The following is a 23518-nucleotide window of genomic DNA, read 5'->3' on the forward strand; positions in this document are numbered from 1 at the left end:
TTCTTGTTGCCTTATCTATTGGAAATCCATCTGGAAATACGAAATAGTTAATGATCTAGGACAAGAATTCAGGAGGACTAGGACTAGATGTTTATTAATTTAGGAGATCACCTGAAGTGAGATAATAACTGAACCACCAAGAGAGTATAGAGATAGGAGAATCCAGGACAGAAACTATTCACAAATAAAGGGTAGGATATGGATGATGACAAGACAAAAAAAAGATTGAGAAGGACCTTTCAAGAAGGGAATCAAGAAAGCAGTCTCAGAAAAACTAGAAAAGGCAACATCCAGAAAGATGTGGCAATCAACACTGTCAAATACTGCTAAAAATCAAAGAATGAAGACTGAGAAAAAGTGAGCGGTAACCTTAGATTAAGTAAGTTTTGCATCTATTTTTCTTTGAGGTTCTTCAGACAGAAAAATATACAGATAAAAGGTAGTCAAGCATTTTGTCAATCATGTTTCCTATTCTTTACATATTAAGGAAAATTGTTCTGGTCATTTTAAAACATACCACATTTCTTCAAAAGACTTTGTGTGTGCCCATGATATTGACGTAGAATTTGTTTCTGTCTTGTCAGTATGATTTATTAAATTGATAATATCATTCCAAGGCTGTCCTTCATTGTCTGGAATGTTCTCCCTGAATACTTCCATAGCCTCACTTCCTTCAAGACTCAGATCAAATCTAGCCTTCTCCAAAAGGCATTTCTCCTCCCTCTCCTCCTGCTGGTACCTTTCCCCATGAAATTACCTTCCTCTTTGTTACTATCATCCAGTCATGTCCAACTCTTCATGGCCCCATGGACCATAGGCCCTTCCAACCCAAGGGTTCATCTTCCAGTGTCATGACTTTTTAGCTTTTTAATACTGTCCATAGAGTTTTGTTGACAAAGATACTGGAGCAACTTTCCATTTCCTTCTCCAGTTTTATGCAAGCAGAGGTGACTTGGCCAAGGTTACATAGCTAGTATCTGTGATAAGATTTGAATTCTGGTCTTTCTGACTCCAGGACCAATACTCTCTCCCCTGCACCACTTCACTGATGTATATTTACAGGCATTTACTTATTGTCTCCCCCATTAAAACGTGGGATCCTTGATACCAAGGGCCATTGTTGGTTTTTGTTGGTTTTGCTTTTTGTTGTAGCTCTCCTATCTAGCACATCTTGAGCACTTGACAAATGCCTACCGATTGAGTGACTTAGTAAAGACAGATAAATGTTTGTTATATGATGCTAAATTTTATTTTTTAGTATTTCATTTGATGTTTTATGCTGATATTTTCAATAATTTAGAGCTATATATTATAATGGATAGTTTGCTGGCCATCAAGCAAGGAAGATCTAGGTTCATATTACACTTCAGACAAATGCTATGTGACTCTTGGCAAATCACTGAACCAATTTGTGACTAACAATTTCCCTGCAGCTTATTTCTTTAGTTGTAGATGGGATGCTATCATTTCCATACTGACATAAGCAAAAATCATTTGGGCATTCATGTATTCTTTAAGGGCATGTCTACCTTTTTCTTTAGTCTAAAGAGAAGTATTTTATACACTGAATGGAACTATGTATCTAATGTATTATCTTTTTTTATTTCATGAAATAGTTAGTACATTGTTATTTTTTAAAAGAACTGTTTAGCACTACAATATGGCCCTTTATTTTCTCTTTGAATGCTTTGTAATTTAAATTCAGCTGTTTAATATCAATGATTCGGTGGCACTATAGTAAATTTTAGACTACTCTTTCATTTTGAATCAAATTAAATATCTCTCAGTTAAATGTCTTTGCTGTAAACCTAATTTTAATTCATTTTGTAATTTTTTAAAAAAATTCTAGACAGTTCATTTACATATAATATTCTTAATATTCAATCATTCTATTAATGTTTTCTTGTTATTATTTCTGATTTTAATTCAAGTTTAGAAGAAATATCCTAAATAAAATTAATGCCATATTAATAATATATAGATTCTTTAATATGAATTTCACTTTTATCACACACTTTTATTTTCTATTATCAAGACTATTCCCTCATGTCTTCCCTCCCTTTTTTTCTGTTTTTCTAAAATTGTGTCCTGAATCTTTTAGTTGCTAGCAACTGTTTTATCTTGATTTAAGACATACAAATTAGCTTAAATGCTTATCTTTTTTGGCTAGAAGGCTTGCTACTGTTTAAATACTTCCATTAAGGATACCTTTATATCCCTCAAGTTCTTATCATTTTAGTGATGGAGTTTGGTTGAGTCTAGGAGAGTTGAATTCAAGTTTCTCCCGTCTTTAAATATTGTGTATTCTTTCAATACTGTTACTTCCCACCCCCACCCCGATTTCTTAAAAGTCTTCTTTAATAGTTTCCTTGTATATATTATGTATATTTTTACATTTTGTCTAAATGTTCTTGATTCTTTGTTATCCTTATGTGGTTGCACTATTAGCTACCTTCTCAGTCAGTCACCTGAATCTGTCTTTTTCTAAATCTTCAAATAATTTGGAGATTTCTGGGCCATTTAATTAGTATTATCTATATACGATTTCCCTATATAAAATATCTGTTGTTGGTTACTTCTTTTTTTTTCTTTAGTTTTTATATTATATCCTCCATATTGGTCTTTCTAAAAGTGAGCACACAGGTAGGAGAGCAATGTACATGAAAACTTAAAAGAAGAGAGAATCCAGGAGAAGGTTGCCAAAGGTTTCAATGATATAGGGAATTCAAGAGTGATGATTGAGAAAAGGCCATTAGATATTGTTTTAGGAAAGCAGTTTCAGCTGGGTGATAAAGTCAGAAGCCAAATTGCTAGAGAATGAAAGTTGAGGAAGGAGAAGTAGCCCATGAAGACAGTTTTTTTTTTCTTTCAAAGAATATGACTGAGAAAAGAAGCGAGGGATATAGTAAGTAGCTAGTGAACATTGTAGGATCTTGTAAAGTGGATATAATGAAGTAGGATCTAGTGATCCTTCTACAGTGAAAAAAGCAAAGGCTCTGCAGTCAGACTTGGGTTCAAATCATACTTCTAATACTACCTATGTAGCCTTGGTTCAATTACTTAGCCTCCTGAGCCTCAGTTTCCTCAAAAATAAAATGAAAACATTAAAGTGCCTAGATTCTAAGGCTCCTTCCAGCTCTACATCTATAAGACTATGATCTAACAGATAATTTATCTTTCTACATTTCAATTCCCTAAACTGAAAAATAGGGGAATTGAACTAGAGGACCATGTAGTCTCTCTGCCACTTTAAATCTATGATTTTATAAATGAGGCAAATTTCATAATTTTTCCAGTATCTCATGTCCAAAACTTCAGTGTCATCTTTGAGATCCTTCATCCCTCTTACCTTCCACTCAGTCACTTCTGTCAAATATACCTCTGAAATGTCACTTGCAATCATATTTTTTCAACCTCATGTGCTACTACTACTCTAGTTATGAGTCTCATTAGCCCAGACTTCCACTGCTAAAGTTATTTCCTAAGAAGTCAAATGATTCTGTCCCCTCTATGCTTCCTGCACATAATCCATTCTGCATAATGACACTTGATCAATTGTTCCATTAACACCACTTTATGTCCCTTCACTGTTCAAAATTTTCACCAACTACAGTGCCTACCAAAAAGCTCATTTTATAAACTATTTTTACCATGGCACCAAACACCAAGGGTATTATTTCACTACAAAATATAAATTGAAATATTTACCTGCAACTTTTCAATTATGTTCCTATAATCCCATGCAGGCCCTCCAAGAGCCTCTTTAAAGCGTGGTCCACTACGAGCTGACATTCTCCATCCCATGGCCGCTCTCTGTACCATATTGGAATGGCTCTTCATGAACAGAGTATTGACTTGGCTGTCTAAATCCACTGGAATTGCAATGCCACGATTCTTTGCTAGAGAAGGAAAAAATTGAATCTTATCTATCTTAACCATATGGAGGGTTTTTGAAAATATATTAGCAAAGCAAACTGATAATCTGGGAATGTATTCACAAAATGCACAGGAATACTGAGAACTGTTATATGAATCTTATTTTATATCCACTCTAGTATACATTTTCACATTTGTTCCATATTCACTCAATCATTCATTCATTTGAATATTTATTAAGTACCTACTCTGTATGTTCTGTGAGAAATATAGTATAACTTCAGTCGGAGAAAGTGAATAATGTTCGTTTTGACAAAAAACAAGAATTCCTATGCATGAATATACTAATCATATTATTACTTTATCATGATCATTGAATTACTACAATATTTCATCTGGGTCAACTTTTGTTCTTGGTAATTTATGGAATAAGAAAATAATTGTCTTATTAGTAAGGAAACATTTCAGAGGTAGCTTAACAATGTTTATGACAATTATTCACTTTTTCTCCCATGAGTTTTTGAGTGATGGAGCAAATAGTGTTTTGGGAGAATCATTTCCACATAACCTCAAACTTGACCCAGACACAGTCTCTGGCATACCAACAAATATGCATCTATATAATCCTGTTAAGTATCTGGAAATAAAAATTGTACTGATGTTTAAGTAGTAGTCCAAAACTGTAACTTCTCAATAAAATTTAACTAATTAAAACTTCCATAGGTTAAAAAAACAATAAAATAGAACTGCACTTCTGTTTAAATCTGGTCTGATCGTTTTAAAATAATTTCCAGTTCAAAGAGCAAGGTTAAAAGATACACTCACAAAAACTCTATGGTGTTTTCTTTGTAGTTCGACAGATATTAATTTCTCAGTTGTCACTCATTTTAAAACAAAAAATATATGTAAATATTTTAGTTGAAAATAAAATATAAATATAAATGTTTACTTTTAACTCAGTTGACACTGACATGAAATTGTCATACAAGAACTTTAATTTCTTTCTACAGGATTAAATTATTAAATTTAATTATATAAAAATAAAATATATAAAAATATATAAATAATTATATAAATTATATTAAAAAATAAACTTAAATTGGGAAGCCCTATCCCACAAAACCACTAATATGCAAACTATGTTAAAATGAATCAGGGTGAAGAAGTTACCAAATTTTAAATTTTAATCTCCAACCAGTAAATTGTTCCATAATACTGGCAAAGGCTTTTAGTCTGAGAATGCCTTAATTCTGAAAGTCAAAGTTATTCATTAAAAATTCAAAAAGGAAATCGGTGATTCATGTTTTATAAGCAACTTCACAGTGCATCAATATAAAAATGCTTAGAAAAACAACCAAACAAATTATCAGAAAGTACTTAGTTCCCCCTTCACACACACAAAAAAAAGTGAGGTTAACAGGTGTGAAGCACATTTGACAACTGCATCTTCCTTAGAAAACTTTATATTAGTTTTTCATAACAATGTACATTTGGGGAAAAAATAAGTTTAAGTAAGTTTATTTGGATGCAGACACACAATATCTCAGAAAAGGAAGGAATTCAGAGGTCATTTAGTCTAACCTATATCTGAACAAGAATCCTTTCTATCAAATAACAGATAAGTTGTCATTCTGTCTTTGCTTGGGGATCGCTTTTCAATTTTGGATAATTCTAATAGGAAGTTTCTCATTGTTATACTACATCTCTTTGTTACATCTCTACCCATTTGCCAGTCCTTTCAGTCCCCTTCAATTACTTCCTTCATCTGGGCCACATGATTTGAACTCCTACAGGACAGGTAAACAATCTTCTATCTCCGATTTGAGTATCAACTGCCTATTAATTATTTTTGTTCTATTCTATCCAATCATACAAACAAAATTAAAGTTAAACCATGCTACCTTCTCTCTGTTCATCTTATGAACCATAAGTCCCTTTTTTTATCCTTTGCTTTCCCTCAACATAGCTTAAAATCCGATTTTGTTATCCTTAGTATTCCTTGTCTACTTCATCTCATTTTGAGTTCTAGAAAGTAGCTCTCATATAAGATCACATAAAACTCTTCTATTTTTCCACTAATATCTCCTGATGCATTTACCATAAAATGATGAAATGGGGGGAAAGTAGATTTCCTTTTAAAAGGGGGAGAGATGAAAAGAGAGATTAAGACTAGGAAGTAGAATTTCAAATATCTCAGTTTAAGAGGTCATGTAATTTCCAAGAGATTGATTATGTGTGGCTAAAATAGGATAGAGAAGGAGATTCCCAAAACTAAGCAGGTCAAATTGGTAACAGAGTTGGCAATATAAATATTGAAGTTCCTGAGGATGCTCAAAGGGGATGGGGAAGGGGAAAAGACTGTGAACATCCCAAAGATCTTGAGAGTGACCTGGAAAATAGCAAAAAATGACAGTAAAGATAAGGAGAGCGAAGGGTATATGTTGATTGTATGATCTATATAGTTATTGTAGAGTTATATGGATAACACTAAGTTAAGACACTAAAGATAAATCTCATCAGTTTTGAGATATACAAACCCTCACAAACCTCTAAAAAGTTTACAAATTTGCAAAGACAAAACTGAAATGCTCAAGATTATCAGCATATATATTAATTCAATTTTCAATAATTCATAATTTCAAAGTGTTTATTTTACAGGATTTTAAAGATTTGTAGTTACCTAAGAAACAATGAGTAAGGAGCAATATAAGAGGCTTGTGCCTCAAATATAGCAAAAACAGTACTTCCCTAAAGGTTCTTATTCAAATCCCTTACTAACTTGATTCATTGGTTCATTATCTTCATTCTAAATTGTATAAATACATGTTTTGCTCTCTGTATTTACATAAGATATGTTATGTTTCTCAGTGATGTTCTAGAAAATCACATCTAACTCAATTTGTACAGTGAAGAAGTAGACTAGCATTTTTGTATAGTTCATATCACAATGCCACACAAATTATTTCATTGATAAATGTTATTTGATAATGGGGCTTATATGGAACTTCTTTATTAAGAATTCCATCAACAACTCACTAGAGAAAAGGAAAATATCTTTCAATTAAAAGTTTTTTTAATTAAAAAAATTATTTACTCTCTGTTGCAATTTAAATTTTCCACTCTGGAATACTATTGTGCTGTAAGAAAATGATGAATGGAATGTTCCAAAGTAACTGGGGAAGACATATATGAACTGATGCAAAATGAAAGTGAGCAGTACTGGGAGAACACTTTATACACTAAGAACAATACTGTAAATATAAATTTAAAAAGACTTAGGAATCACAATTCAAGAGGATAAATAAAATAAGTAAAACATGCTACCCATTCTAGACAGAGAGGAGATTCACTTAGAGTGCATTTTATATCATGTTATTGTTGTTATTTTTATATGGCCAAAGTAGGAATTTGTTTGACTTTATGTTTATTTGTAAGATGTCTTGTTTTTCTTGCTCTCTCAATAGGGGAGGGGAGTGGAAGATAACTTAGGATCTGAACAACGTTTTAAATTAAATTTGGAAATTCTCACTCATAGAATTTGAGTTTTATTAACATATAATATTAAAATGTTTTTGCATTTTACTTGCCAAATTTTTGACAGTTCTTGACAGATCTACCCATCCAAACTCATTGCTTAATTTTTATCTGCAGATGGCATTTCTGAAGACAAGACTTGAAAATGGGAGTGGGGTTGAGGGTGGTAAGGCCTAAGATATATGTGACATCACATGTAAGGGTTTTTATCTGAGCTTAGTTTCTAGCAGTCACAGCTTCCCTATGCTACTCCCCATTGTGAAACAGTCATGGTTACTTGTGACCTAGATCAATATCCATAATTTTATTTGCTTGCCCAAAATTCCTAGGAATGAAGAGGTCAGCTAGGGTCTCATCTAAAGTTGGAAAAGAAAAAGGAAAAAAGTTGGAAAGAAAAAGAAAAAAAAGAAAGTTGGAAAAGATAAAAAAAGATAGAAATAACTAATGGAATTGTGCAAATAAAGGGAACATGCACTTTTAAATGACTATATCCTTCAATTCCACCCTTCCATATACACCAAAATATGGATAGCAGCTCTTTTTGTAGCAGCAAAGAACTAGAAAAAAGTAGATATACAATGATTGAGGAATGGAAACAAAGCATGATTGAGATATATATAGATATAGATATAGATATAGATATAGATATAGATATATGTAATAGAACTTTACTGTGTCATAAGAAATGATGAATATAGACAAGCATAGATAGACATTGATAAGTAGAGTTAATAAAACATACATAAAGTGACTGAAAATGAAAATTTCAAGATTATAAAGAATAAGATAAACCCCCAAAGAAGAGAGAAAAGAAGAGACCTACATTCAATGCTTTGTAAAGTTTGGATGGGGTTATGAAGGAGTCCAAAGTGTGGAACACTGAATAAAACGCCCTATGTTTTTATGAATTAATCAGTTTTGCTGAATTCTTACACCTTTTTTTATTTAAAAATATTTTTAAATAAGGAATGACTCATTAGGAAGGGAGAAGAGAGATTATAGGGAAAATCTAGGCAAAGCTAAAACAAAATATGTCTTTAAGTAAAGAATGAATAGGCAATTAAAATGTTCCACAAGAATTTCAAAGAGCTAATGATGAAAAATGTTATCCACTTCCAGAAAGAGAAATGATAAACTCTAAGCACAGACTGAAGTTTTTTATTTAATTTATTTTTCTTGTCTTTTTTTTTGCAGTGGCTAATATGGAAATAGGTTTTGCATGACTTCACATGTATAATAGGTATCATATTTTTTGCCTTCTCAATGGGTGGGAAATAATTTGGAGAGAAGAGAATTTAAAATTCATTGTTTTTTAAAAAATGAATGTTAAAAATAAAGAAACATAATTTTTTAGAATAAAAGAATGAATGGCTAAGGGTCTGTGCCCCATAAGCTCTGAGAGGAAAAACCTCTACAGGTTTACATGGAGATACTGGGGAAAGGGAAGAGAATTCAAATGGCTCTATGTGCAGCTGCTTCACTTGTATGTAGTATCGTTCTTTCAGCAATCAGCAAATGTTTAACCATCTACTGAGTACAAAAGTGTTACACTAGGCAGTAGGGATGCAAATAAAGGGGGGAAATGCCACCCAGTGCCTTTTAAAGTCCTTACAATCTGGTTCCAGTCTGTCTTTCTAGACTTATTACACATTTCTCCTCTTACAGTGAGCATTGCCAAGCTGGCCTAAGTTGCTGTTTCTCACACATGAAATTCCATCTTTTCAATCCATGCCTTCAAAGAGAATGTATCTGAATTTAGTCTCTCCCCTCATTTACCTCTTAAAATCCCTTGTTTTTCTCAAGTCTAAATTCACGTCAACTAATGTCTTAACATTAGGCCTTTATTCCTACCTTCCCTCCATCTGTCTATGCTTTCTTCATCCCAAAAAATTGCCTTAAATTTACTTTGTTTACATTTTTTATATTTTCTCATATGAGAACAATGTTGTATCTACCAAATGAATATACGTTCCCTGATGGAAGATACTATTTCATTCTTTGCTTTGTATTCCATGGGTCTCACATGTAACCTGGAATATAAATAATGCTTAAATATTATTGTGTTTGTTAATTTAATATGTGATTACATGCCAATAATATAGAGCTTTAGTTCTATGTATACCTGGGTTCATTTTTCTAAAAACTATCTTGATAACATATTTACATCAATTACATATTTGTTAAGATATTTAAAAAAATATTTTCTACCACATTAATATTTCCTGCTTAATCACAAATTTCTGAGCAATACAAAAAAGTTTAATAACTTGGTAATAAGGAATAGGCTACATGAACAGATTTTAATTAATGCACATTTAAAGCATCCAAAGACAGACTTTTCCACAATGTAAGATATGAGTTTACCACACAACATACATGCACTTCTGAAGTCAGAGTTTGTATAGCAAATGCAACATGAAATCTAACATGTGATTCAATGTTCTTAATTTCCCACTTTTTAAGTACTACTGATGATCAGCATGCTCTCCATGAAGTGTTTAACACCATCTGGTAGATTTATTTCCCCCCACTGAATTCAGCTTATTAAGGGCTTAAAAAAAAACAACCTACCAGGTGCTGTCATTAAAGTGTAAAAAATAAGGATGTATTTGCCAGGTAACAGAGTAACCTCCTTGTATACCTAGACCAGTATCTACAGATGAAATGTCATCACAACTTGTCAATTTATGCTATATTTCAGAGCTGCTTTTAAAAAACCTAATTAATTTTTCTTAAACATAAAATAGTTTGTAATAAACAGCACATAGATTTCAAACTCAACTAGTTTTCAGTAGTGATATCAAGGTTAATTATTTTGCCATCTCATTTGCCTAGGTATTGGCAGCATGAAACATTAGTGTGGAAGATGTCACATTCACTATTTTAAATGCCATGTGAACAGATAGCTGTTGTGCTGCTTTCCTTTCCCCCTGCTTTTTGAAAAGTGCTGTCACTGGGGCAGCTGGATGGCTCAGTGGATTGAGAGTCAGGTCCAGAGACGGGAGGTCCTGGGTACAAATATGACCTCAGACACTTCCTAGATGTGTGACCCTGGACAAGTCATTTAACCCCCATTGCTTAGTCCTTACCACTCTTCTACCTTAGAATCAATACCCAGTATTGATTCTAAGACAGAAGGTAAGAGGATTTAAAAAGAAAACAAAAAGAAAAAGAAAGAAAGAAAGGTGCTGCCACCAAAAGTAAAAGTCAAAATCTTGTCCTCTTTGTAAGTCAGTGGATATAGTCTGACTCACAATCAACAATTTCTCTTCTCCTTTCTCCAATTAGAGAGCAACTAGAAGACGAAGCAACAATCACAAAAATCTGAACACATCCATCAAAGCATAAGTCATGCTGGACTAATCTTATGTCCCTTTTTGACAGGGTTATTATTACCAAACAAATGTCGTAGATACAATTGGCTTAGATTTTAAGAAAGTGCTTTGATAAAATATCCAAGGCTCTTCATATGGGAAAATATGAAAGAGTATGGTTAGATTATAACACATTTAAATGCATGTGAATGTGGCTGGGCAGGTAAATTCAAAAAAGAAAGTAATCGTCTAATGACAACTTGGAAGAAAGGCTGAAGGGAAGGGCCTCATGGATTTGCTATTTTCCCTGTATTTTCTAATGTCTTATCACAGAGCTTAGATGGTATGTTTATAACTATAAATGACAGAAGCATAGAGGAATAGCTAACACACTGAATGACAGTCAAGAACCAAAAAAATCATAAATCTAATAATACAAATTTTAAGTAAGAGTGAATGTAAAGGCTTACACTTAGATTAAGGAAATTACCCTTATGGATGCAATATGGGAAAGACATAGTTATACAGCAATTTGTTTGAAAAAGATCTGTGGGTTTTGGTGAAGTGCAAAGTGAATATCAGTCAAAAAATTCAGCAAAAGCTAATATAATCTTGGGCTGCATTAAGGTTTCCAGAAATAAGGAGATGATATTCCCATGATATTTTGATATGTTCAGACATTTGGAGTTTTTTAAATTGGAATTTTTAAGAGGAAAAAAGACATTAATAAGCCAGAGAGTGTCCAGAGGAGAACAATGAGGCTAGTCAAAAGCACTGAGTCCAGGATATATGCTGATTGGTTTAAGGAATTGACAATGTTTATCCTGTAGAACTGAAGATTCAAAAGAGAATTGATAGCTAACATCCAAGTATCTGAAGGACTGTCATTTAGGATAAAGAATTAAATTTATTATCTACAAGATACAATGATCAAAATTTATAGAGCAACAAATTTAGATTTTATGTATGGAAAAACTTCCTTCTACTATTCCTTCTATAACTTATCCAAAAAAGTTATCCAGAAGTACAATGGGATTCTTTAAGAGTCAATTAGTTATACTCACTGGAGGAAAAGACTGGATTACCATTTATCAAATATCCAGTAATAATAGTTCTTTTTTGGGTGTAGGATGGACTTGAAGGCTCCTGAGGTCTCATCCAACTAAATATCTGTGATTCAGTAGCCAATTATCATAGGATCATGGCAATAGAGATTTAGAACTTAGAAGCTACCTAGTTCAAACCCACTTTTACAGATAAGGAAATTAATACTAAGAAAGGTTAAGGTACTTGACTATGGTCTCACAGAATGAAAGGGTCAAAATAGTATTTGAACCCAGGTCTTCCTAATTCCACATTTAGCACTTTAAATATCAATCAGGAACTTCAACCTAATCTAATATCTGATACAGTATCTGATGAAGTTCTGCTTCCACAGCACTTTTTTTTTAAATTTATAACCCCTGAAACAGAATATGAGATCCTCAAGGTCAGGAAACTTGCCTTCCACTTCTTTTTTTTTTAATTAAAATCTTTACCTTCTGTCTTAGAATCAACACTAGGTATTGGTTCCAAGGCAGAAGAGTGGTTAAGGCTAAGCAATGGGGGTCAAGTGACTTGCCCAGGGTCACACAGCCAGGAAGTGTCTGAGGCCAGATTTGAACCCAGCACCTCCCATCTCTAGGCCTGGCTCTCAATCTAATGAACCACCCAGGTGCCCCCTTACCTTCCACTTTTAAATCAAGTCCCTAACATGAAGCAGGCACTAAATAAATATTGCTTATTAGAAACAAAATAAGAAAACTAAAAAACTTTTTAAAGACCTGCTAACAGATGGAAGTATAATTAACTAAGTATGTTCAAAAGAAAAAATAAATTCCCTAGTAAGTTTTAAGATAGAATCAAAGCTAATCTCCATAAAATCTTAATTAGATATTTTGGTATAAGATGCTAAAAGAAAGCATTGCAGTTTATCTTAAATTTAAATGTAGAAAAAAAGACCAGGAATCTTCCCCTGACCCAAAAATGATATACAAGAATAAAGTTTTTTCAAACTATAATTCATTTTCATAAAGTCAGCCCTACTAGCAAAATTCTCAATTATTAAAACACAAAATGAAAAAGCTATTTGTGCTGTCCACTAGCCCCAAACAGAACCACCTTAAATACATATAGGAAAAACTTGACACTTTAACATACCCACTTCAGCCAATGTTTTGATACATGACTCCACTGAGGCTTTTTGTATTGGGTTTAACCAGGTACAGTTGTAAATTCTAAAGGCAGACTGAAGGAGTTGAATAAAAACTGGTTGGTGAGTCTAAAACAGAAAGGAAAATGCATCAAAATGTAAGTGAACCTTTAAATTATCAGGCAAAGGAACTGTACAATTTCAAAACTTTCATCAAAATGCAATTAGTTCTTCACTTTGTGCTATTATCATAGATTTAAGAAGGAAAAATAAAACTTTCCATAAAACTAGATATGTGGACTGAAAAATATACATATATAAACACACTAGACAGAAACCTTAAAACATCTATAATTTTAAAAGGACAAAGTATTTTTATTATAGATAGAAATGTTTTTCACATAATGGTGAGATAGAAAAGCTATAAAGGGAAGGATGTTTAATAAATTTCCTCTAAAATGAATTTAAATATACATATGAACATGTCTGTCAATTAAAGATTAAATTTAGTCTACAAGTTTTCATATATAAGAAAGTGGGGCAGGGAGAGAGAATGTTGTATATGTCCCTTTTATTTAAGGAAAGGCTATGATAATCATACAGGTTAATAGTATATATGTTATATAGGAAATTTGCTATAAGAAATATATAGGAAATTTGCTTTCTGACCAAAGAAAAAGAATGAAAACCCTTGACCTTCAAATAAAGGCTTAATTAGCTTTCTATTACAAGGCTTTTGCTTGACTTACCTGAAGGCTTGTGCTATTGTCTGAGAAGGGAGAATTAAAGAAGCCACTAACAATATTCATTATTGGCTCTGTTACACACTTCTCTAAAAAGATGTCTGCATGTTTCCTATCTGTAGTTGTATTGCAAACCTACAAAGGAAAATAAAAAGATTCCATATTACTTGCAAACAATATTTCAATAGCAAATAGGTGGTTCATAATACAAATAAACATTCCATCCAAATATATTTAAAATATAAGTAAACTATAACTATTTTATAGTGGCATTTAATGGTGCAATTTTCCTCTGAAATTCCAACTTGCCAGACCTTCATTTTTCTGAATTGTGTTCAAAACTCATTATCATTTCCTCCCTGAAGCAAATTTCTTATATGCCACTGTTCTATTCCTTTCTCACTAGTCTCCTCCAGCCTGTTTAATTCTTATATGCTCTATTCACCATTAATTAAATTTATATTTCCAGAAACATCATTTTTCTCTCTACATTTCAATATTTCAAAAATGAAGTGATTTGCTTGCTCGGAGTGCTGCATGTATTGATGCAGATCACAACCCTCTTCTATACTCAACAATCTTTTTTTTTAGTTCTTATTCATTATCTTGTAGCCAACCTAACAATATGTCTTCCCAAACATAGACTAGATAGCTGGTCCTCCAACACCAGACTCATACTCAAAAGACTTAACAGATTGTGCTATGCTCACATGGCCATCCCCCTCTACTTCTAACTCTGCTTTGTCTGTGATCTCCTAATACTGGAATGAAAGCTTCTTGAGGACAAGGGCTATACTGCTTGCTTGTATTTATTTATATACCCAGTACTTAGTATAGAGCTTGACACATGGTAAGCACTTAATAGATGTGCTTTCATTCATTTTTTAAATTCAAAGTTGTGGGACTTCCAGGTAAGCAGCAGTCTAGACACGGGATGCTTCCTCTCCCCAGCACCTACCAAAATATACTACCTCAAAAGAACATAAAAACCATTTTCAGAAGAATGGAGAAACTCTACAGTAGGGAGCAGCATTGAAGGTACATGGGGTTTGGGCATTTCCACACTATAAGAGGGTTAAAAAGCTTCCACCCAAATGTAAGCCAATCTACCTTCCCCCACCCCACCTATGGAACCAGAGTCAGAGCCACATCATGCCAGAATCAGTGAGTGAGTGAGGGGCACCTCTAGAGTGAGCAAGGGGCATCTCAAGGTCCTTGGGAGTTGGCTAGGACCTCCGGGGACCCAGCCCTGAGAGCAGTTACACTTGAAACCCCTGCTCGCTGGGGAGTGCAGACCTTGGGCACTCTTGCAAACAGCTGAGGCTGAAGAGATTCAAGAGCTTGCCTCAGGCAAAAACCTTTCTCCTTAACTCCATAAACAGAGAACCTGCCCATCTCGCTCAGGTTTCTGACTAAAAAGGGAAGGAAAAATGACCACAGGGATGGCTAATTCTGCCCAGGATCAACAAACACCCTTCAAGAAAAATAGGAAGAAGGCAGTGACCCTGGAAAATTTTTACAGATGGAAAATCCAGGCTACAGAGGATATAAAGGAAGAAATTCAAACAAAGATGAAAGCTTCTAAAAAAATGGAAATTGTCCACAAGCTCTTAAAGAATTTAAATTGGAGCTTATCAAAAAGATAGAAGCCTTCTGTAAAGAAAAGTGGGAAATAATTCAAACAGAAAACAATAGTCTAAAGGACAAGAACTCCCAATTGGAGAAACAGCTAGAAGCCACAAAAAGCAGGACAAACCAAACTGAAAAGGAAAAAACAGTCTTTAAAGACCAGAATTAGGGAACTAGAACACAATGATCTTGCAAAACAGCAAGAATTAATGTTAAAAGAATCAAAGACAAAAGACTAACAAAATGGAAGAAAACATAAAATATCTCACTGACAAGGTGACAGATCAGAAAAACAGAGGAAGTAGAGACAATCTGAGAATCATGGGTCTACCTGAAAAGCCAGAAATAAACAGTAATCTTGATATCATACTACAAGAAATCATCCAAGAAAACTGCTCTGATGTTCTTGAACAAGGGGGAAAAATAGACATTGTAAGAGTTCATAGAACACCCTCTACATTAATACCCAACAGACAACTTGCAGGAATGTAATTGCCAAATTCCAGAGCTTTCAAGCTAAGGAGAAAATTCTACAAGAAGATACACAATAAAATTAAGATGCCAAGGAGCACCCATCAGGAGCACAGAAGACCTGGCAGCTTCCACACTAAAGGACCGCAAGGCCTTGAACATGATATTCAGAAAGGCAAGAGAACTGGGTCTTCAACTAAGAATCCATGAAAACGGACTATATACTTCCAGGGCAAAGTGTGGGCATTCAACAAAATAGAAGATTTGTAAGTATTTGTAAAGAAAAGACGAGAACTAAGTGAAAAGTTTGATGTCCAAACACAAAGATCAAGAGAAACATGAAAAGGTAAATATGAAAGAGAGGGAAGAGGGGGAAATGTTTTTTTTTTTTTAATTCAAACTCTCTTCTTTAAGGGCTACAATTAGATCAAATTATATATATATATTAATATATGGGGAAATATTTGTAACTCTCAGAAATTGTATTTATTATTATAGTAATTAGAAGAATCACTCATAGGAAAAGATTGGGGCATTAAGGGCTATAAGACGATATGCAAAAAAAAAGAAAGGAGGGGTTGATGATGGTACCAAGAGATACTTTAAGAAATAAAATAAATAGAATAATCTTTTTCACACAAAGATACACATGGGAAGGGGAGGAGAAGAATACTCTTATAAGAAGGAGAGGAAGAGAGTGCTAATAGATAATACTTAAACCTTACTCTCAGGGAAATCAACTCTGAGAGGGAAGAGCATCTAGATCCATTGGGATCTTGAATTCTATCTTATCCTACAGGGTAAGGGAGAAGGGAAAACTAAAGGGGGTAGGCGGGAGGGAGTACAAGAAGGGAGGGAAGGATAGGGGGGAGGTAACTTAACAGACCCTAAAAAAAAAAGAAGGGAACAAAAAGGGAGGGACCAGAAAGGGAAGCATATCAAGGGAGGGGATTAGGGGGGTTGATTAAAAGTAAACCTCTGGTTTAAAAGTATATAGCAAAAGAAGAAAGGACTGAACTAGGAGAGATATCAAAATTCTAGGGAATTCACAAGTGACAATCATAACTTTGAACGTGAATGAGATGAACTCACCTATAAAACATAGACAAATAGGAAAGTGGATTAGCAACACTTGGTATATTCACAAAGATTGACCATATACTAGGTCATAAAAAACATGGTATACAAATGCTGAAAAGCAGAAATAATAAATGCAACCTTTTCAGATCATAAGGCAATAAAAATAATGATCAGTAAGGGTGCATGGAGAGCAAAATAAAAAATTAATTGGAAATTTAAATAATATGATTCTCCAAAATCGGTTAGTTAGAGAACAAATCATAGAAACAATTAATAATTTCATTGAAGAATATTACAATGATGAGACATCCTTCCAAACCTTATGGGATGCAGCCAAAGCAATATTCAGGAGGAAATTTATATCCTTGAGTTAATATATTAACAAATTAGGGAGATCAGAGATCAATGAATTGGATATGCAAATCAAAAAACTTGAAAGCGAATTAAATTAAATTAAATTAAATTAAGTTAAAACCCCCCAGCAGAAAACCAAATTAGAGATCCTAAAAATTAAAGGAGAAATTAATAAAATCAAAAGTAATAGAACTATTGAACTAATAAATAGGACTAGAAGCTAGTATTTTGAAAAAACAAACAAAATAGACAAAGTACTGGTCAATCCAATTTAAAAAAGGAAAAAAGAAAACCAAATTAACAGAATTCTTAAATAATCCCATATCAGAAAAAGAAATTGAACAGGCCATCAAAGAACTCCCTAAGAAAAAATCCCCAGGGCCTGATGGATTCACAAATGAATTGAATTAAACATTCAAAGAACTAATCCCAATACTATACAAATTATTTGACATAATAAGCAAAGAGGGAGTTCTACCAAATTCCTTTTATGACACAAATATGGTACTGATTCCAAAGCCAGGCAGGTCAAAAAAAGGAGAAAGAAAACTACAGACCAACCTCCCTAATGAACATAGATGCAACAATCTTAAATAGGATACTAGCAAAAAGATTCCAGCAACTGATCAGGAGGGTTATTCACAATGATCAGGTGGGATTTATAGCAGGAATGCAAGGATGGTTCAATATCAGGAAAACCATCCACCTAATTGACCATATCAACAAGCAAACCAACAAAAATCACATGTTTATCTCAATAGATGCAGAAAAAGTGTTTGACAAAATACAACACTCATTCTTATTAAAAACACTAGAAAGCATAGGAATAGAAGGGTCTTTCCTAAAAATAATAAACAGTATCTATCTAAAACCATCAGCCAACATCATCTGCAATGGGGATAAACTAGATGCATTCCCAATAAGATCAGGAGAGAAACAAGTATACCAATTATCACCTTAACTATTTAACATTGTACTAGAAACACTAGCAGTAGCAATTAGAGAAGAAAAAGAAACTGAAGGTATTAAAATTGGCAATGAAGAGACCAAGCTATCACTCTTTGCAGATGATATGATGGTCTACTTAAAGAATCCTAGAGAATCAACTAAAAAGCTAGTGGAAATAATCAACAACTTTAGCAAAGTTGCAGGATACAAAATAAACCTACATATGTCATCAGCATTTTTATTTATCTCCAACACATCTCAGCAGTAGGAATTAGAAGGAGAAATTCCATTCAAAATCACCCTAGACAATATAAAGTACCTAGGAATCTATCTACCGAGACAAACACAGTAACTATGTGAACACAACTACAAAACACTCTCCACACAACTAAAACTAGATCTGAGCAAATGGAAAAACATTAACTGCTCATGGGTAGGATGAGCTAACATAATGAAAATGACCATCCTACCCAAACTTATCTATTTATTTAGTGCCATACCCATTGAACTTCCAAAAAACTTTTTTACTGAATTAGAAAAAAACATAACAAATCTCATTTGGAAGAACAAAAGATCAAGGATATCCAGGGAAATAATGAAAAAAAAATACAAAGGAAGGTGGCCTTGCAGTACCAGATCTCAAACTATATTATAAAGCAGTGGTCATCAAAACAATTTGGTACTGGCTAAGAGACATGAAGGAGGATCAGTGGAATAGACTTGGGGTAAGTGACCTCAGCAAGACAATCTATGACAAGTCCAAAGATCCCAGGTTTTGGGACAAAAATCCACTATTTGATAAAAACTGCTGGAAAACTGGAAGACAGCGTGGGAGAGATTAGGCTTAGATCAACATCTCACACACACTACACCAAGATAAACTCAGAATGGGTGAATGACTTGAACATAAAGAAAGAAACTATAAGTAAATTATGTAAACACAGAATAGTATACATGTCAGACCTTTGGGAAGGGAAAGATTTTAACACCAAGCAAGACTGAGAAAGAGTCACAAAATGTAAAATAAATAAATTTGACTATATCAAATTAAAAAGGTTTTGTACAAGCAAAATCAATGTAACTAATATCAGAAGGGAAATAACAAACTGGGAAACAATCTTCATAACAAAAACCTCTGACAAAAGTCCAATTACTCAAATTTACAAAGATAAATGGGCAATTTTCAGTCAAAGAAATCAAAACCATTAATAAGCACATGAAAAAGTGTTCTAAATCTCTGATAATCAGAGAGATGCAAATCAAAACAACTCAGGTATCACCTCACACCTAGCAGATTGGATAACATGACAGCAATGGAAAGTAATGAATACTGGAGGGTATGTGGCAAAGTCAGGACATTAATGCACTGCTGGTGGAGTTATGAATTGATTCAACCATTCTTGAGGGTTTGGAACTATGCCCAAAGGGCACTAAAAGACTGTCTGCCCTTTGATCTAGCCATAGCACTGCTGGGTTTGTACCCCAAAAGATTAATAAGGAAAAAGACTTGTAGAAGAATATTCATAGCTGAGCTCTTTGTGGTGGCAAAAAATTGGAAAATGAGGGGATGCCCTTCAATTGGGGAATGGCTGAACAGATTGTGGTATATGTTGGTGATGGAAAACTATTGTGCTCAAAGAAATAATAAAGTGGAAGAATTCCATGGAGACTGGAACAACCTCCAGGAAGTGATGCAGAGTGAAAGGAGCAGAACCAGGAGAACAGTGTACCTAGAGACTGATACACTGTGGCACAATCAAATGTAATGGACTTTTCCATTAGTGGCAATGCAGTGATTATGAACAACCTGGGGGGATCTATGAGAAAGAAAACTATCCACATTCAGAGGAAAAACTGTGGGAGGAAAAACACATGCACACACAAACATACACACACACACACAAAACACACACACACACACACACACACAAAACAACTGCTTGATTGCATGAGTCGAGGGGGATATGATTGGGGATATAGACCCTAAATGAACATCCTAGTGCAAACACGAATGACATGGAAATGGGTTCTAATCAAGGACACATGTAATACCCAGTGGAATTGCACGTGGGCTATGGGAGGGGCCAAGGGAGGGGAGGAGGAACAGAAAATGATGTTTGTAACCAAGGCATAATGTTTGAAATTGACCAAATAAAAAAATAATGTTTAAAAAAATAAAAGTTATTTGTTCTATAAAAAAACAAAAATAAATAAAAATAAATAAATAAATTCAAAGTTGCCTCCATATTCAAAATGAGAGATATGAAGGCTTCCCTTAGAAATGAGAACATACTAAAATAACAGTACAAATAAAATATTATAAAAATAAAAGGAATAGTTAAATTATGACTAAACCCTTTTTAAATTTCTCTTTAACTTAGCTTAAAACATCTAAGCTATAGCAAAGAAAAGCAGAAAAGATCCAATTAAGAAAGGAAGAAGGAAATATTAGACTTTTTCTTTAATTCTGAATTACCATTCAATAAAAATTTAGCAAATGCCTACAATCTGCAGAATTTATCCCAAGCACTGAGGTAGAAGTGGAGTGGGAATAATAGTGATTCAAACACAAATAAGAAATGATTCCTACCCTCAGAACTTTAAAGTTTAGCAGGGTAAATATAACACATATACAAATAGCTATCATTTGATGATCTGAACTGCATAAGCAAAAGTATGGAAGCAGGAAAGCATAAAATGTACAGTTCAGGGAATAGAAAACTAAAATTCAGGCCAGAACAGTGGGCATAATGTGAGATGAGGCTAAGAGGGCCTTGAATGCCAGGAGATAGATTTGTACTATATCTCATAAGTAATATGAAGCCAGAGCAGAGATGATGATCACATCTCTGCACAATAAAAGATTTTCCTCATTGCAAAGTCACTGGGGTCACTGGAGGCAGAGAGAGAATACATTATAATAATTTTTTTTAATGTTGTGACCTGTGCCTTTGATTGCATCCATGCAGGGAGCTCTAAAAACTCCAGCCACAAATGCAGATCAGCAACTGGTCTTTAATGTACAGATTTAAAGAGTTGCTTGGGTTCAATATTAGGAAAACCATCCACATAATTGACCATATCATCAAGCAAACCAACAAGAACCACATGATTATCTCAATAGACGCAGAAGAAGCCTTTGATAAAATACAACACCCATTCCTATTAAAAACACTAGAAAGCATAGGAATAGAAGGGTCATTCCTAAAAATAATAAACAGTATCTATCTAAAAACCATCAGCCAACATTATCTGCAATGGAGATAAACTAGATGCATTTCCAATAAGATCAGGAGCAAAACAAGGATGCCCATTATCAGCTCTACTATTTGACATTGTAGTAGAAACACTAGCAGTAGCAATTAGAGAAGAAAAAGAAATTGAAGGCATCAAAATAGGCAAGGAGGAGACCAAGTTATCACTCTTTGCAGATGACATGATAGTCTACTTAAAGAATCCTAGAGATTCAACCAAAAAGCTAATTGAAATAATCAACAAATTGGGAGTAGAAACACCGAGGAAAAGCAACTGCTTGACTACAGTGGTTGAGGGGACATGACAGAGAAGAGACTAAAAGAACACTCTAATGCAAATATTAACAACATGGCAATGGGTTAGAATCAAGAACACATGTAATACCCAGTGGAATCACGCGTCGGCTATGGGGGTCGGGGGGGAGGAAAAGAAAATGATCTTTGTCTTTAATGAATAATGCTTGGAAATGATCAAATAAAATATTATAAATTTAAAAAAAATAAAGAGTTGCTTGGAGCACTGAAAAGTCAAAAGTCTTACCAATAGTCATATAACTACTGTGCATCAGAGGCATTAAACAACAAATATTTGTGCTGCACTTAAAAGATTAAGAAACATTTTCATACATTATCTCATTATAGACTCACAAAAACTCAATGAAATATCACAGGTATTAAACTGCAACTCAGGGATTGAGATTTGACCAGGATCATACAGATAACATCAGGCAGCATTTGAATACAGGTCTTCTTGAACCCACATCAACCATTCTATTCACTAAACTGTGCTGTCCTGGATTGCAAAAATCCAGATTGGGGGGTGGGGGGTGGGGCAATAAAGGGCTGAATAAGTGTGATGGCACTATGAATGGAAAGCCTGGGAGAGGAGAGAAGGTAAAGTGTGAAAGCAGACAACATAATCAAGCACTTAGTAAATGGTACTAAGTGTTGGTTACTACATTTGGCTCTGGAAATACAATAGCTTAGATTCTTTTATAGGCAACAAGGAGTACGTATAATAATTTATACTAAGCAAATGTGAGAAGTTTGGGCGTGGACACTAACAATTGGGAGAGGAAGAATAGGAAAGGACTCATTGGTACTGGAGCTCAGCTTTGAAGGAAGCTAAGAATCTCTACTGATATGGGAAGATAAAGAGGGAGTGTACTAGTCATAGGGGAAGACTAAGCAAAGGCATACAGGGGAGATGGGATGTCATGTATAAGAAACTAAAAGTAGATGAGCTGTTGGACCATAGAATCACAGAGTTGGTAACTAAGAAATATATAATCAGCTTGGAAAGGTAGATTGGAACCAGGTTGTAAAGGACATTAAATGTTAAATAAAAGAGTTTTAGTTTGATTCTAGAGGCAACAGGGAGGTCAACAGAGCTTCTCGAACAGAACAAACCATTGATTTAAGCATATTGCCTTGACAGCTTTGGGAAGATTACAGATGGGAGAGAATTGAATCAAGGAGTCCAATGAGGAGCCTACTGTAATAGTTCAATAAAGATATAAATCAGGGTGGTGACTCTGAATGGAATCTCATACACACTAGTATGATTAAATTACCATGCAAAATTATGAGAGCAGCTGCCAGAGCTGTAGATCTGAAGGCATTTAGAAGAAACTGGAGGGTGGAACCAGCAATATATAATCAAGCATAAAAACATGAAAGTTGCCAACAAAACTAACTTTGTTGTACTGAAATAACCCTTTCTCTTGTTTTATACCCATGATTTACCCAGGACTGAACAATTACCACTTGTAGACCCTAGTTTAGACCCTGCTTTCACTGCTCATTTCTAAGAGTCTTCTCTGGCCAGTTCTTGATCTTGAAATGTTTACAATTCAATGGTCACTCTCATCTGTACATGAACCTTTCAGCTACAACCACACCTCCCCAACTCTTATCCAATTCAGAGTAAATTCAGTTAGTCTCATTGACCCCACTCAATCATAGCTCTTTACAGATAGGGTTAACAATGGAAAAGAAATGGGAATAAGAATAATAATAAGCTTTCAAAAAAAGATCCATCCAAAAAGAATGGAAGATTTCTTATAAATACTTGGAGTAATTAAGACAAGAAAAGACAATATTAGAGTTGGAAAGGGTACAGTA

At 34.0% G+C, this 23518-nt stretch overlaps 1 protein-coding gene across 2 annotated transcripts in view; it reads right to left on the reverse strand.

Annotated features, from left to right (window-relative positions):
- ITPR2 (inositol 1,4,5-trisphosphate receptor type 2) overlaps positions 1–23518 on the reverse strand; it is a 561528-nt gene that overhangs the window by 234404 nt on the left and 303606 nt on the right. For both annotated transcript variants that reach the window (XM_001363065.4, XM_056799421.1), the window contains 3 exons: positions 13665–13793; positions 12924–13044; positions 3709–3899 (listed from right to left, as the gene is read on the reverse strand). In XM_001363065.4, coding sequence (XP_001363102.1) covers positions 3709–3899; positions 12924–13044; positions 13665–13793 — 441 coding nt within the window. The remainder of the gene's footprint in view (positions 1–3708; positions 3900–12923; positions 13045–13664; positions 13794–23518) is intronic.

Source organism: Monodelphis domestica, chromosome 5 (assembly GCF_027887165.1).
Source record: "Monodelphis domestica isolate mMonDom1 chromosome 5, mMonDom1.pri, whole genome shotgun sequence".
Taxonomy (NCBI): domain Eukaryota; kingdom Metazoa; phylum Chordata; class Mammalia; order Didelphimorphia; family Didelphidae; genus Monodelphis; species Monodelphis domestica.